The 16,203-nt window shown below is 37.9% G+C and overlaps 1 protein-coding gene across 11 annotated transcripts in view; it reads right to left on the bottom strand.

Moving 5' to 3' along the window:
- Positions 1–4,390: 4,390 nt before the first annotated feature.
- TET1 (tet methylcytosine dioxygenase 1) overlaps positions 4,391–16,203 on the bottom strand; it is a 167,094-nt gene continuing 155,281 nt past the window's right edge. For 10 of the 11 annotated variants that reach the window (XM_074382324.1, XM_039478295.2, XM_074382325.1 and 7 more), the window contains one exon: positions 4,391–13,631. In XM_074382324.1, the coding sequence (XP_074238425.1) occupies positions 12,625–13,631 (1,007 nt within the window). In that variant the 3' untranslated portion in view covers positions 4,391–12,624. The remainder of the gene's footprint in view (positions 13,632–16,203) is intronic. The other variant, XM_074382326.1, reaches the window with a different exon arrangement.

Here is a 16,203-nt window from a genome sequence, read left to right as displayed (position 1 = left end):
GGAGGCTGGGGTTACAGTGAGCCGAGATCACACCATTTGCACTCCAGCCTGGTCAACAGTGTAAGACTCTGACTCAAAAAAAAATTTTTTTTCCGTAATACAAACACGTAAATCTTTCCCTTTGGCTCATTCTTCCAATCATCCTTCACTGTGCTGAAGAGATACTGAGTTCCAGATTTTTCCTTAGCTAGGTGTTTTCCAAACTCAATGGACAGGTAGGTAGTTCCCAGACAGGGTTTTCTTATCACTGGATCTGTGACTTTTCCAGCTTTGAAAACAATCTCAACCAGTTCATGTTTCACATGCTTTGTTGGTGGAACAAGTAAAGCTTTGAGAAGCACACTGTCCCCAGCTGTGCACTGCTGAAGGGCACCTATCAAGCGTAGATTAGGTTTTTTCACATAGTCCCATAATTCTTGGAGACTTTGCTCGTTCGTTTTTTTCCTTTTTTCTCTAATCTTGTCTTCTTGTTTTATTTCATTGAGTTAGTCTTCGACCTCTGATATCCTTTCTTCTGCTTGATCAATTTGGCTGTTGAAACTTGTGCATACTTCACGTAGTTCTCGTATTGTGTTTTTCAGCTCCATCAATTCACTTATATTCCTCTCTAAATTGTGTATTCTTGTTAACATTTCGTCAAACCTTTTTTCAAAGTTCTTAGTTTCTTTGGATTGGGTTAGAACAAGTTTTTTTAATTCACAGAAATTTCTTATTATCCACCCTTTGAAGCCTGCTTCTGTAATTGGAACACACTCGTTCTCCATCAAGCCTTGTTCCGTTGCTGATGAGGAACTGGGATCCCCTGTAGAGGGAGAGGCATTCTGATCTTGGGTATTCTCAGCCTTTTTTGGCTGTTTTCTTCCCTTCATTGTAGATTTATCCATCTGTGGTCTTTATAATTACTGTCTTTGTAATTGGGTTTCTGAGTGGACGTCCAACTTATTGATTCTCAGCGCCGAAATCTGAGCAACCCACTGCATGGACTAAAACAGCAGCGTTAATACTGATGGCGCTTTTCTGACTCTGCACCAAGAACTGACACTCCGAGGTGCCGGCAAAACCGCTTCACCGGTCACAAGAGTCGCACTGGCGACCCGTGGCCTCCTCCACTGGTAATCTCCTGGTGCGTGACCAACAAGAATTCACCTGAAAGTGTGGCGTCCTCTCGTTCTCTGCACTTTCACTGGGAGCTACAATCCCAAGCTGCTAGTAATCAGCCATCTTGGATCTCTCTTTATGGGTTAAATTCTTTTTTTTTTTTTTTTTTTTTTGAGGCGGAGTTTCGCTCTTGTTACCCAGGCTGGAGTGCAATGGCACGATCTCGGCTCACCGCAACCTCCCCCTCCTGGGTTCAGGCAATTCTCCTGCCTCAGCCTCCTGAGTAGCTGGGATTACAGGCACGAGCCACCATGCCCAGCTAATTTTTTTTGTATTTTTAGTAGAGACAGGGTTTCACCATGTTGACCAGGATGGTCTCGATCTCTTGACCTCGTGATCCACCCGCCTCGGCCTCCCAAAGTGCTGGGATTACAGGCTTGAGCCACCGCGCCCGGCTGGGTTAAATTCTTAAATTCTTTTTTTTTTTTTTTTTTTTTTTGAGACACAGTTTTGCTCTTGTTGCCCAGGCTGGAGTGCAATGACACAATCTCAGCTTACAGCAATGTCTGCCTCCCAGATTCAAGTGGTTCTCCTGCCTCCCAAGTAGCAGGGATTAAAGTCATGTCCCACCATGCCCGGCTAATTTTGTATATATATATATATATATTTTTTTTTTAGTAGAGACAGGTTTTCTTCATGTTGGTCAGGCTGGTCTCAAACTCCCGAGCTCAGGCAACCTGCCCTCCACAGCCTCCCAAAGTGCTGGGATTATAGGCATGAGCCACTGTGCCTGGCCAAGATAGGTGAATTTTAAAAGCATTCTGTTAATAAAATAAGCCAGCCATTCTATTCTCATGACATTCTGAAAAAGGCAAAAATGATACAAACTGGAATCTGATCAGTTATTGCCATGGGCAACCATGTGGAAAAACAACAAACTACAAAGGACATTAGGGAATTTTCAGGGGGTGATGAAAACATTCTGTAATCAGAGCTGTTCCAAACAGTAGGCACTAGCTATATGTGGCTCTCGGGCACTTCAAATGTGGCTAGGGCAACCTAGGAACTGAGCTTTTAATTATTTAATTGTAATTAATTAAAACTTAAACTTAAGCCAAGTGTGGTGGTATGTGTCTATAGTCCTAGCTACCTGGGAGGCTGAGGCAGGAGGATTGCTTGATCCTAGAAGTTTGAGGTCATCCTAGGCAATACAGCAAAACCCTTTCACTAAAAGAAAAAATATAAGCTTAAAAACTGATAATACCCATGTGCAGTGGCACATCTGCAGTCTCAGCTACTTGAAAGACTGAGGCAGAGATCACCTCAGCCCAGAGTTTGAGTCCAACCTGGGCATCATAGCAAGAACCCACCCCCAAAAAGGAAAACAACAAAACCTGATGATAGATTTAGTTATTGTGCTTGAGCCTGGGAGGTGGAGGGTGTAGTGAGTTGAGATCATACCAGTGCACTCCAGTCTGGGCAACAGAAGAAAAAATTCTTGGGCCGGGAGCAGTGGCTCAAGCCTGTAATCCTAGCACTTTGGGAGGCCGAGGCGGGTGGATCACGAGGTCAAGAGATCGAGACCATCCTGGTCAACACGGTGAAATCCCGTCTCTACTAAAAATACAAAAAATTTGCTGGGCATGGTGGCGCATGCCTGTAATCCCAGCTACTCAGGAGGCTGAGGCAGGAGAATTGCCTGAACCCAGGAGGCGGAGGTTGCGGTGAGCCGAGATCCCGCCATTGCACTCCAGCCTGGGTAACGAGCGAAACTCCGTCTCAAAAAAAAAAAAAATGATAATAATACTAATACATAAATTAAATAAAAAAATAAAATGTAAGGTTTCTGAAACATAATAAGGATTTCATAAATGTTAGCCATTTTGGTTTTATGGTGAACCCATGCATACATTTATAGTTATCTCCAAATATTATAGTCCTTTGTAGTTAAAATGTGTGAATTTTATTGAATATTAAAACTTTTAAATGTGATTTTTAGGAGGAAAGAAAAATTACACTATCAGGTGCAAAATAGAAGTATAAAATTTATTTAAAACCACCCACAAAGTTCTGTGTAATCAGGAATGATACAATTTGCAATAGTTTTTTTTTTTTAAAAAAACTCATGACAAAGATTTAAAATATATTTTCAATTACAGTATTCATTTAGCCTTATTCAGTTAGAACAATTTAAAAAAACCTTTATGCTCTAAACAAATGAGACACACAAGGAAAATATAACAATTTCCACAACTACCTTTACATGTATGTTTCAATACTAATACATTTCAATGCATTTTGCTACATAAACATGAAATCATGTACGACTGCTGTGCACCAAAATTTAGCTTAATTAGATCTTTCAAGTAACATGCAATTCCAACTCACAAGTCTTCAAGTACTGCTAGTAAGTGTTCCCTTGTTTGCGGAGGATTAAATGTTGATCATGAATTGAAATTATTTTAGAATTATCCCTTTCCCTTCTACATGGTGAAGTGCCTTTTCTTTAAACTGCTTCCCTCATATGTTAAGAATGAAAACCCGATATTTGTGAAGTGTTTTTGTTTTTGTTTTTTTAGTTTAAAACTCTGCTGAAGTGAAGTTTTAAAAGTGTTTCCTTGCTAAGACATTTCATTGTATGGCAATAGGTAAAAATCCCCCAAAGCAAAGATTCAAAGGTAAATAGTAAATATATCCTGGAGAAAGAAGTCAGCTAAAAGACAGGAATATTAGCTTATGAAATTAATATTTCTGTATTGGGAATTCAGTATTGTTCTATTTCACCATGGTAAATAATCTGTGTATATTTTACTCCCACCAGTGATAAACATTCTGGCTTCTCATTTGAATTAAGGTAATGGTATGCAAGTGAATTTACTTGGTAGTTAAGCATATAGCATGAGAAAAAAAATAAACTAGAAGTTGATGATTTTCTTCCTGCCAAACAGTTTTGCAAGTTTTTTGTTAGGGAACACTTCATGATATCTTAAACTAAATATGACCATCCACCCACACACCACAATGTAAAAACTGCCCTTAGTTTTTACTATAAACCATTTCTGGAAAAATATTTTTCTTAAAGCACCTATCACAATGTTATCTAATAAAAGTTAAAAAAAAGATGAACATACATTGCAATAAAATATTTAAATTTTTTTAGGAGCTATTTTTGTAAAGTCCCGGTTGTCAACCATTTTATCATCACAAATAGGCATTGATGAGGATAGGCAGTTACTAAACTGAAACACTAAAAGGGGAATTTATTTGAGTATCTAGAGTTGTTTGGCCTATTTGTGTGTGTGTGTGTGTGTGTGTGTGTGTGTGTGTGTGTATGACCCAGTATGTGGTAATTAGATAGCCAAAACATCCTACCTCTTTATTCTTATAAACATATTTATATTTATAAGGAGGTTATTTTAAAAATTTACAAATACATCTCATTATTTTTTATTATTTTAAAATTTACGGCCGGGCGAGGTGGTTCATGCCTGTAATCCCAGCACTTTGGGAGGGCAAGGCAGGTAGATCACCTGAGGTCAGGAATTTGAGATCAGCTTGACCAACATGGTGAAACCCCATTTCAATTTAAAAAAAAATAACTACATCTCATTATTTTTCTTAAGCCTCTGAGCAAATCTCTGGGTCAACCTTTGACTCACAGATTTTATGTGGCTGGAATCAAAGCAAAACAAACAAAACAAAACAAATTCAATTAAATGGGAGACAATAGTATCTCTTAGAGATGCCAACAATTTTGCTTATTTTTTTTTTTTTTTTGAGACAGAGTCTTGCTCTGTCACCTAGGCTGGAGTGCAGTGGCACAATCTGAGCTCACCACAATCTCCGCCTCCCTGGTTCAACCAATTCTTTGCCTCAGCCTCCCAAGTAGCTGGGATTACAGGTGTCCACCATCACGCCCAGCTAATTTTTGTATTTTTAGTAGCAACAGGGTTTCACCATCTAGGCCAGGCTGGTCTTGAACTCCTGACCTCATGATCCACCCAACTTGGACTCCCAAAGTGCTGGGATTACAGGCTTAAGCCACCACACCTGGCCTAATTTAGCATTTTTACCATCAGGAGTTGGGAACTAAAATGTTTACCTACCACGATTTCCTTCAAAAAACCTGCATTTCAATATAACAAATACGTTAAATTTTGATTGTGAGGTGCTTACCCTAGCTTCTAAAAAGAGTAATATTTTAAAATATATTATTTAGAAGATTTTTCCCCGTTTTAGTACTACAGGGATATTCTTTATAAAAAGAGGTTTTTATAAGGAGGAAAAAATATAAAACTTCATACATCTAAGCCCTATTGTGGAATTTAAGGAATTCAGGACTTTCTTTAGTCTGCATAAGAAACTAGCTGGCTAAATAAATAACGGAAACAAAATACTTCAGAAGTATGTTTTATAAATGATAAGATTCTCAGATCAGGTGCGACAAAATTTCTACTCAGCAACATTCTCTCCAAGTCATTGTTCATGATGCAGAAATTTAGCGGTCTGCAGATAATAAATATTTTAGTCTCTGATTGATTGACTTGCTGTGTGACTTGGAGCCAGTCATTTGCTATTCTTGTCATCTGAGGTTCCTCACCTCTAAGATGGGGACAATGTTTTCCATCTAACCCTCAGTAATGGGCAGAAAAAGCTGCACACAGTCAAGCAGTTTGATAATATAAAACATTATATAGCATGAGGTTATACCTTTGATTACTACCACTGCTTTCAAAATGGCTCCTAAGTTTTAGCAGCAATTTTTCAGATTAAATTAGTGCAGAGTGGTGAGAAGAAATATTAAAAATATTTCTTGCTTTTAGGCAGGTAGAGTGAACCCTCAGATTGCTGACAGGAGTACAATTCTTCCTCCATTCTGTCCCTTAACTTCCCCTTCTTATGGTCAAAAGCATTTCTGGGCCGGGCGCGGTGGCTCAAGCCTGTAATCCCAGCACTTTGGGAGGCCGAGGCGGGTGGATCACGAGGTCAAGAGATCGAGACCATCCTGGTCAACATGGTGAAACCCCCGTCTCTACTAAAAATACAAAAAATTAGCTGGGCATGGTGGTGCGTGCCTGTAATCCCAGCTACTCAGGAGGCTGAGGCAGGAGAATTGCCTGAACCCAGGAGGCAGAGGTTGCGGTGAGCCGAGATGGCGCCATTGCACTCCAGCCTGGGTAACAAGAGCGAAACTCCGTCTCAAAAAAAAAATAAATAAAAGCATTTCTGATAGTCTGCTTCTGCCTCCTCTTCCAATTGCTTTTCCAGTTCATTTCCTAGCCTTTCTCACCCAGATTGTAGAATACTTCCTATTACCGGCAAAAATCAAAGAATTCCAGTGGAGTAAGTTTGCATTAGAAATAGTAAAATCACACAGAAGGACTTAGAATATTTAACTTCATACACAATTTTTAAATAAAACATTCAAAACACTAATAATTAAGAGTTAAACATTGTTGGGATTGGTAAAGTAAAAGAGCACTGGGGGCAGGGGGAGGCATTAAAAAAAAAAAAAGAGCACTCAATATTAACCTGTGGTCTTGTGACTGCTTAACTGTTATTCCTAAGCATGGAATTTGCCTAAAACTGAAAAGCAGTTTAATAAAAGTTTGTGATTTCTTATGACATTACAACTAGAACTAAAAGACAGGAGAAGACAGCTTTACCAAGATTGTTGCTATTTTTTAAATGAACAATGTGTATTTGTGTATGGGATCAGAGGAATGGAGACAGGACAGAGAAGGAGAAGCAATAGATTTTTAATTTAAAGAAAATAGAAGAAAAATAACACTGAGAAAAGAATGAAAGTGCGTTTAGTAACATTGCAGCTTCAGTAAAATGAGAAAAAAGAAAAATATCAAGTAGAGTTTCTAGTCAAGGGTTATAAGGTTCATAGCTTGCGAAATGGAGAAGAAACCAAATTACTTTCCAATATTGTTTCTCCTAAAATGAAAATCTGACAGCTGCAGTTTCTTTCTTATGAACAAGACAAGGGTCATGCCTTATATAACAGCTGCCTAGGACAAAATTTCTATATTTAGGAAAGCTAGCTTTATACTGTTAACCAAAGGTTTCCAAAGTTGCATTCAAATATAAATGGGTTAAATCAGCTAATATGTTTTACATCTAATAATGACATTCCTACCTAGTTTTGCTTCAACATAGAGGACATATATGGTTGAACAAACTAGAAGAAAACTTATGACCAAGGCAAGATCATAAGTAGTGCAGTAAAGGTAGGAAATAAGTACAGCTGATAAGGAAATGATTGGCTGGGTGCAGTGGCTCACGCCTGTAATCCTAGCACTTTGGGAAGCTGAGGCAAGAGGATCATCAGTCAGAAGACCAGCTTGATCTACATAGTGAAACCCCATTTATACTAAAATACAAAAATTAGCTGTGCATGGTGGTGAGCACCTGTAATCCCAGCTACTCAGGAGGCTGAGGCAGGATAATTGCTTCAACCCAGGAGACAGAGATTGCAGTAAGCCGAGATCGCACCACTGCACTCCAGCCTGGGCTGGGGGACAGAGCAAGACAACCACTCAAAAAAAAAAAAAAAAAACAAAAAAAACTAATGTTAGAATTTTAGAGCTAGAAATATTAAATATCGCATACTATAAAGAGAAACTGGAACATATGTCAGGCTCTTAAAAAGAAGTGAAAACGAGGAGTAGCAAAATTAAGAATACCTTTGGATTACTTGAGAGTAAAATATATGCCTTTTGAAACAATGGTGTGTGATTGGAAGCCCAGAAGAAACAAGGAATTAAAAAGTCTTCCAGACACTGAAAGATAGAGAATTAAAATTTGTAGCAAAATAATAATAAAATAAATAAAATAAAATTTATAGCTATCAATGCAGACCAAAATAGTGATGATATCCTGCATAAAAGCCAGCTCTACCATCGCAGGAAGTAATAGAGGAAATCAGTTCATATTTTATATGTATAGGAAAAGCAAGAACATTGCCAGTAAATCTCAACATATTCTAAGAAAACACACAAATTTAGCTTCTGATGAAAGACATACTGATTCTGACTTTCTGAACTGCATTCCAGAGCAATGCATGACATCATTTTTGAAAGCTGTTAAAAGTTGGCTCAACATGGAGTGCAGTTTGATTTGGATAAATCCAGACTCCTTCAGCAATCATGTGTTGATTATAATCACTTGGTTAAGTGTGCCATACAACTGGTGTTGAAAGTAGTAAGTTCAATATACATATGGGCAAGTTTAGTATATGTGCTGCCGAAGCGAGGACTGCATATGGGCAGGTTTAAAAGCTATATGCAATAAAATAGTACTCCAATACATGTAGACAGCGACATCAAAATAAACTATGCTGGGACTTAACTGTGAGGCTAACTAGGCAAGGGACATGAATGAACCAATCATGGCTAGGTAGTACATACAGTGGAAATATACTTTCCTTAACTGTTTCAGTCATTCACGCCTTTATAACTTCTTGTATACGCTTAACACTAGCTCCAGGGAAATTGAAAGCCTATACTGTATAAGCATTTGATACTTGCTTATTTATCAGTGATAAAATATCTTTTGGGTATGAAAATCAAGTTTCCCTACAGTTCTCAACACAAAGTGGCCTTCATCTGTTTAAATTCTAATTACAATTTAACATTAAGATTTGCTCTCTGGACCCCAGTGATTGAACTATGACTTCTCAGGTGTCTTCCACTGCTATGAGAGGCCACGACTATTATTAACTTATTCTGAAATTCTCTTGTCACAAATTTCTATAAAAGATCAAAACTCAGTTGTATTAAATCTAGATAAAAAGATTTTCATGCATCAAGGTGTGAAATTGAAGGTAATAACTATATATATATTTATTGAAGGTTGCATACAGCTACTGATTTAGTTGGCACATGCAAAAAATGCTGTGCCCACTGTCAGTGGAAGTTTCATGCAATAAAGTCTTACCTATTTCCCAGATAAAGTCAATATAATTTGTTTTAAAAATTAGTTCAGGGTTGTTTTCACACATGCTATTGTGAAATGATCAGTAGGAGTCCACTGTAATGCTAGAAAGTAGGTTAGTCAAATGAATTAAATCAGTAGCTTATTTACACAAGGGTATGCATTCAATTAAATATGTATTGAGGTTATGTCTTAAGTAAATTACTTATGGATATCATCTAGTTGAAGTTCTAAATTTAATAAATGAAATTACATTATCAACATGCAGATTGAATAACAAAGATGTTGGACAATTATTTAAGATGTAAACATGTTGCAATAATTTGCCTACAGCTATCTATGCCTTTCAAATAGCCTCACTTTCCGATAAGAATGTATTTCAATTATGTTTATGACCTGGTCTATTTGGTACTTTGTAGATGAATTGGAAGCAAGAGGTAGGTGAGACTGACAAGTACAAGAGAAAAAAAAAAAAGAAATTTCAACAATGGCTCAAGCGCCATTAGAAATGGAATTTTAGGCTGAGTAGAGTGGCTCATGCTTATAATTTTTGTACTTTAGGAGGCTGAAGCAGGAGGATCACTTGAGGCCAGAAGTTTGAGACCAGCCTGGGCAACATAGCAAAAGACTCTGTCACTCCAAAAAAAAAAAAAAGAAAAGAAATAAAAAGGAAATGGAATATCAAGGGGCAGCATGATATTTTGTAGGATTCTGCAATACAGAGGAATTATTCCCTCATTAAAGTTGGTACGTTTGTAGCATATTATGCACTGATTGGGCTAACTAGGAGGTCATGTATCAGTGAATTCAATGATCATACTATGAACAAATGCAGGTATAAAACCCAATTAGAGTGTTAAAGGTGATCATTACAGCAAAATATAATAGAGGGGTAGAAATAATGTTAGATGACCAGTTTTATGAGAAAATGTCATTTCAAACAAATTTATTTCCTTGCTTCATGAGAAAGAGCATTCTAAAAGCAGTGTAGCCAGCATACAATCACAATGCTGCAGAACATTGAATAAGCTTTTTAAAAAATCACAGGGCAGAGAATGGGATGGTAAATTGTTAAAATCGGGAAAGAGAGTCCAACAAAATAGGAATCCAATTTGGTTCCCACAGTGGGGTGATCAGTTTAGGAAGTCCATTCATGATGTTAATTACAACAATGGAATGGAAACATTTCAGGTAATACTAGATATTTTCATATACTTGTTTTGGTAAACTGCAGCAAGTGTCACAAATCCCAATAGCCCCCAAAATTAACATTGATGTTTCAAGTTTAGATTGTTAAGAAACCTGTTGAGAGACAGATCAATTTGAATTACTGCATACATTACCATGGATTATTTTAAAGATAATTTGCTATTTATTTTAAAAATATTTCTGAGGGTAGTTTTTGTTCTTCAGGTTTACTATGTCATAGGTGGGTGATTCCAAGAAAAATAAAAGTGACACTTAGATTTTGCAGGCATTCAATAAGTGTAGACTCGAAGAATGAATAGATGAGTGGATGCATAAAGAGCCATAAAACTTTATCCATTAAATCTGGTGAAGAAATAATTTCTAGTGGGAGCTAAGGCCTAAAATCTAAAACATAATCTTGCAAGGGTGTATTCCTGATAGTATAATACTAGTAAATATCTCATTGAAGCAGCTGAAGCAATAAACAATCACTTATTTATATACTTATATGTATAAGAAACCTTAGGCTCACAAAAATATACATGTTTTAAAACAGAAATCTAAGGCACACAAAATACTAAAACAAGTCAATGAATTACCCTAGTTTACATTTCAACAAGCAGAAATCTACTTGTACACGATGGTCTATCAATGGACATTTTTGTTATTTACAATCCCTTCATATTCCTTTACTTGGATTAGTCAAAAGCTCAAATCAGACACTTTGCACCATATATTATTTTAATAAGTTACAATGTGTTTTTCTTTAGAAAGCCTGCTGGAACTGTTTGCTTTTGCACCAGAATTGTAAGTGTTAGCGGTTGTGGGCTTCCTATGGCATTTCCAAGGGAGAAGCACCATTAGGTTTTCCATACTCCCCGGGAATCTGACACTTTGAATGTTATAGCACCTCTGCATTTTAACAGAATCAAGTATTTCATTAAAAGTTCTCCTTGTTCTAAACATGTTGTTTGGGTAATCCTTTTTTTTTTTTTTTTTTTGCAATAAAATGAGTCAACAAAGTAATAGGAAAGAAAATGGGAAGACTAAAATAAACGTAATGCCTGTTTTCCTGTTACCTAGGTCATAGGCCATTATCAGAAAAGATGAGTTATCATTTTCCCAAATCTAATATGCTAAGATAAACAAATGAATTAGCTCTTAATGGACAAAGCCATGTTTATAGTACCATTCCTCTTGTTTGACTTGGGGTTGGGAAGGCATGTGATGATAGTAGGGAATTGGTTTTCAAAATATTTCAACAAGATTTTTTTTCTAATTCTATATTAGACTTCAGTACAAATATGTGTCTACTTAATTTTTGTATTTTATCACCTTGAGACATTAGAAGCATTTGACTCTTTTGAAACCTATCCTGTCCCGTCTCCTTTTGGAAATACCTCTCATGGATTATAATGTGAAAGGTAGGATGAAACTAAACTGAAGTTGTTCAACAAGTCAGAAGAGACCACTCTTCTCTAGTTCCAAAGAAAATGCTAATCAATATTGGTGATATGCTTCCTAATTCCATAACTAACAACTTCTCATTATCTAACTATTTTATATACTGCGAGTTGCTAACATTTGAATGTGAAAGGACACAGTAAAAGAAGACAAACCATATACATGATTAGAATACATACTGCAATTAACAAGATGGAACTCTACACAGCAAGGATAAATGATTTCTCTTGTATGCAAATATGCACAAACAATAGACAATAGGATTCTTATACTATATTATTTCAAGTTACTTTTAAAAATAGAAAGTGCTTTTAAAATATCTATTTACAATTTACGAACAGCCTCCAACCATTACTAACAACAATGATTTATTTTACACAGGAGAAATATTTTAAGAGAGAAAACATTTCATACATTTATTTCAAAAGAATATGCCAATTTTCTAGCAATGATTGGAAGATGTTGGAACAATGGCACCATGAAATAATAATTCAGCTTATTTTTAACTGTGTGGATGTGGTTAAGCACCAGAAGCTGTGTAGAGTTAACACTGTGTGTCTTGATTTTACATTATAGAACATGAACCTGTTAAAATCCTCTAAAAATGACTCTTGTTTCATAGTAAACTGACTTAATTGAAAGCACCAAACTGAGTGATTCTACCAAGGTTAATGCCTAACCGAAACATTTCTTTATGTATTTAAAACTATAAAACTTTTATTTTTGCTTAAAATGTGCACCTTCTACCAATTGTCAAAATATAGTCACAGTTAAGAATACCCACCCCATTTGTTATTATTATTATTATTTTTTTACCTCAGACTTGAAATGGGTGAGATGAAGATATAGTAAACGACAACATGACTTTCTTAAAACAGCACCTTGAAAAAATACACTGCACTAGCAAAGGCATTAAGAGGGGGAGAAAAGCCTTCAGACCCAATGGTTATAGGGCCCCGCAACGTGTGTGAGAGCATAAGGGGACACGGTGACAACATTGTCATGAGTTAATGTTAATGCTTTATGAGAAGGAATTTGGTTTAACTCATTTGTTTCAGAGGACAGTTCCGGACCTTCATTAGCTGCCTGGTCTTTTTGCTCTGAGGCCTTCATTTTCTTATTCTTAGCTTCTTTAGCCTCAAACTTAATCTTGTTTAGTTCAAAACCATGTTGGGGCTTATTTAGGTTTTTGTGCTGGTAAAAGACAAGGGAGAGGCGGGTTGGATGATTACGGTTGGGGTGCTCAACAGGAGTGGTAGCGTGCAGCTCTCGCCGGGCACACTCAATCAAAACCGAGCCGTGGGCAGGTGCGATGGCCACCCCACCAATATTTGCATCCAAAAAGATGTGCTCACTGTCTGACCAGTACTCATCAATGTGGGGCAATTTCTCCTCAGCAGGTGACAAGGGGTCATCAGATAAGGGCTCGTCTGATAGAGGCTCATCTGCTTCGGAATGCTGCTCATCTTCTTCCATTGGAGAAGAGGCAAGGTCTTGGGGAGAGGTGAGGAAGGAGGGCTGCTCATTTGGCTGATGAGACGTTAGCGGCTCAGTCACACCAGTGGGAGGCTCAGAATTAATAAGGGGCTCTGTCACAGGAGCAGACAGGGTGGGGAGAGGAGCAACTTCGCCAAGCTGTGAAATGCCAGGGCCTTCTGCAGCAGCTGCATTGGAACCGCTGAGTCTTCCCAAAGGCATCGTGCAGTGGGGAGTGCTGCTTCTTTCTGAAAACACGCACGAGGCTGTTGCGTCATTCTTCAATGGAGTTGGTGCAACTGACGCAGTCTTCGGGAACCAGGAAAAGCCTGGAGATGCCTCTTTCACTGGGTGAGAAGCAGATGGCATCAGCAAATAGGTTTTAGTGTTGTCTGAACTTTTAAAGATAAAATGGGGATCGGTTTCACTTTTTACTTCAGGTTGCATGGTCTCAGTTTTACTCCCTAAACAGAGGACACCAAAAGTGAAAAAAAATACAAATTACTTTTGGTAGGTGTTGTCTTTTAAAAAGTATTTTCAAAGATAAGTACAAAGAATTATGTAAGAAAACACTGATGTTGTGTTGGTCGGGTTTGTTCTGTTCATTTCAAATCATGCACACATGAATTAAAAATTTATGTACTTTCGTATACTTTTTTATCTAATAATTTTCCTTAAAGAAATCTTCCTTTAGGAAAGAAGCATAAATAAGTGCAAAAATCTAGCCAAAATGATGGATACTTACTGTTTGAAATAGTAAAATATTAGAATTGACCTAATTAGGTATGAAGTAAATAATACAACTATATGTTGTAATATTGTGCAGGCATTATAAAACAATGACATACGGCAATATCCAACTATTCAAAAAGATATTTAGATACATTTAAGACACTGTATGACCCTATATTTTAAAAAGTAAAAATAAGTAATAGTTTATCAATATTTCTAGGTAACAAAAGCATCAGAACTTGCAAAGGCCAAGATTAGGCAGAGGGAAGTCAGGCAAAACGTAGTTGAACATAAAACTTTGTGACTCTCAAAAACTTAGTTTCCTTCTCACTAAGGAGGTAGATCATTACTCTCAAGATGTCATGTATTTGTTATTTGCTCTGACATATCCACACAAATCTCACATCAAACAGAAACATTTTCCTTGAAGACATTCTCCCTATTATGAAGTTCTTCTTATTTTATTTATTTATTTATTTTGAGACGAAGTCTTGCTCTTTTTGCCCAGGCTGGAGTGCAATGACTCAATCACGGCTCACCAAAACCTCCACCTCCTGAGTTCAAGTGATTCTCCTGCCTCAGCCTCCTTTGTAGCCAGGATTACAGGCGCTTGCCACCACACCCAGCTAATTTTTTGTATTTTTAGTAGACATGGGGTTTCACCATGTTGGTCAGGCTGGTCTCGAACTCCTGACCTCAGGCAATCCACTCGTCTCAGCCTCCCAAAGTGCTGAGACTACAGGCATGAGCCACGACACCTGGCCTCTGCTTATTTTTTTGCGATGGAATCTCACTATGTTACCAGCCTGGGGTGCAGAAGCACGATCTCGGCTGACTGCAATCTCTGCCTCCCAGGTTCAAGAGATTCACCTGACTCTACAGGTGCACACCACCATGCCCAGCTAGTTTTTTTTTTTTTTTTTTTGAGACGGAGTTTCGCTCTTGTTACCCAGGTTGGAGTGCAATGGTGCGATCTCGGCTCACCGCAACCTCCGCCTCCTGGGCTCAGGCAATTCTCCTGCCTCAGCCTCCTAAGTAGCTGGGATTACAGGCACGCGCCACCACGCCCAGCTAGTTTTTTGTATTTTTAGTAGAGACGGGGTTTCACCATGTTGACCAGGATGGTCTCGATCTCTTGACCTTGTGATCCACCCGCCTCGGCCTCCCAAAGTGCTGGGATTACAGGTTTGAGCCACTGCGCCCCGCCTAATTTTTTATATTTTAGTAGAGACGGGGCTTCACCATGTTAACCAGGATGGTCAACTCCTGACCTCGAGATCTGCCTGCCTCAGCCTCCCAAAGTGCTGGGATTATGTGAACCTCTGCACCTGGCCCTTGTTACAAAAAAATCTTTGGAAGTGCAAAACCAGCAAATCTTAGGACTAAGAAAAGGTAAAGCAGCCATGTTTTAAAGTAATTAAAAATATAATAAATATTGATTAATTTCATTATTTTAAGAGACGGGGTTTTGCTATGTTGTCCGGGGTGGAGTGCAGTGGCTATTCACAGGTGAGATCCCACATTGATCAGCACAGGAGTTTTGACCTCCTGTTTCTGACCTGGGATGGTTCACCCCTTTTTAGGCAACCTGGTGGTCTCCTGCTCTCAGAAGGTCACCATACTGATGCCAAACTTAGTGCAGACACCGGATTGGCATAGTGCACTACAGCCCAGAACTCCTGGGCTCAAGTGATCCTCCCACCTCAGCCTCTGTAATAGCTGAGACTACAGGTACGTGCCACTGTACCCGGAACACTGATTACTTTCAGAAGCTCTGCAGTTCTCCTCTCAGATTCTACAACCTGGAGCCATGAGAGCTCTCATTTCTAAAGATAAAGCACATATAAGACCCAGCAATGATACATCAGGAAACCTCTGCTGTTTTAAGTGGCAATATTATTATATAGAAGTTAGGTTATCCACAGAAGGTAAATGATGGGAAGAAAAGACTAAATGACTGGGGGGTAGAATTACAAAAGAAAAAGATATTAAGAGCCAAGTATTGTACATATGCTTACGAATATCTGGGAATATACTATAAGAAAATAGCTGGACTGTGAGCCCTAGACAACATAGGAAAATCTTGTCTCTATTTAAAAAAGAAAATAGCTAAAAGATGACCTCCAAAAATGACTTGCATTTTAACCAGCATTTAGTCAGTATGCAAGGATACCGCTGGGAAATGACAGAAGGACAAAAATGATCAATTGGCCTTTAGAACAGCATGGAACCAGATAGGTGAATCATAAAATTGTCTAAATTATCTGAAAATGGAGCTATAAGCAAGAAGGAAATCATTCTCCC

The sequence above is a fragment of the Saimiri boliviensis genome, chromosome 12 (assembly GCF_048565385.1).
Source record: "Saimiri boliviensis isolate mSaiBol1 chromosome 12, mSaiBol1.pri, whole genome shotgun sequence".
Taxonomy (NCBI): Eukaryota; Metazoa; Chordata; class Mammalia; order Primates; family Cebidae; genus Saimiri; species Saimiri boliviensis.
The sequence above is the reverse complement of the archived record's forward strand: the minus strand, read 5'-3'. Positions and strand labels throughout refer to the sequence as shown.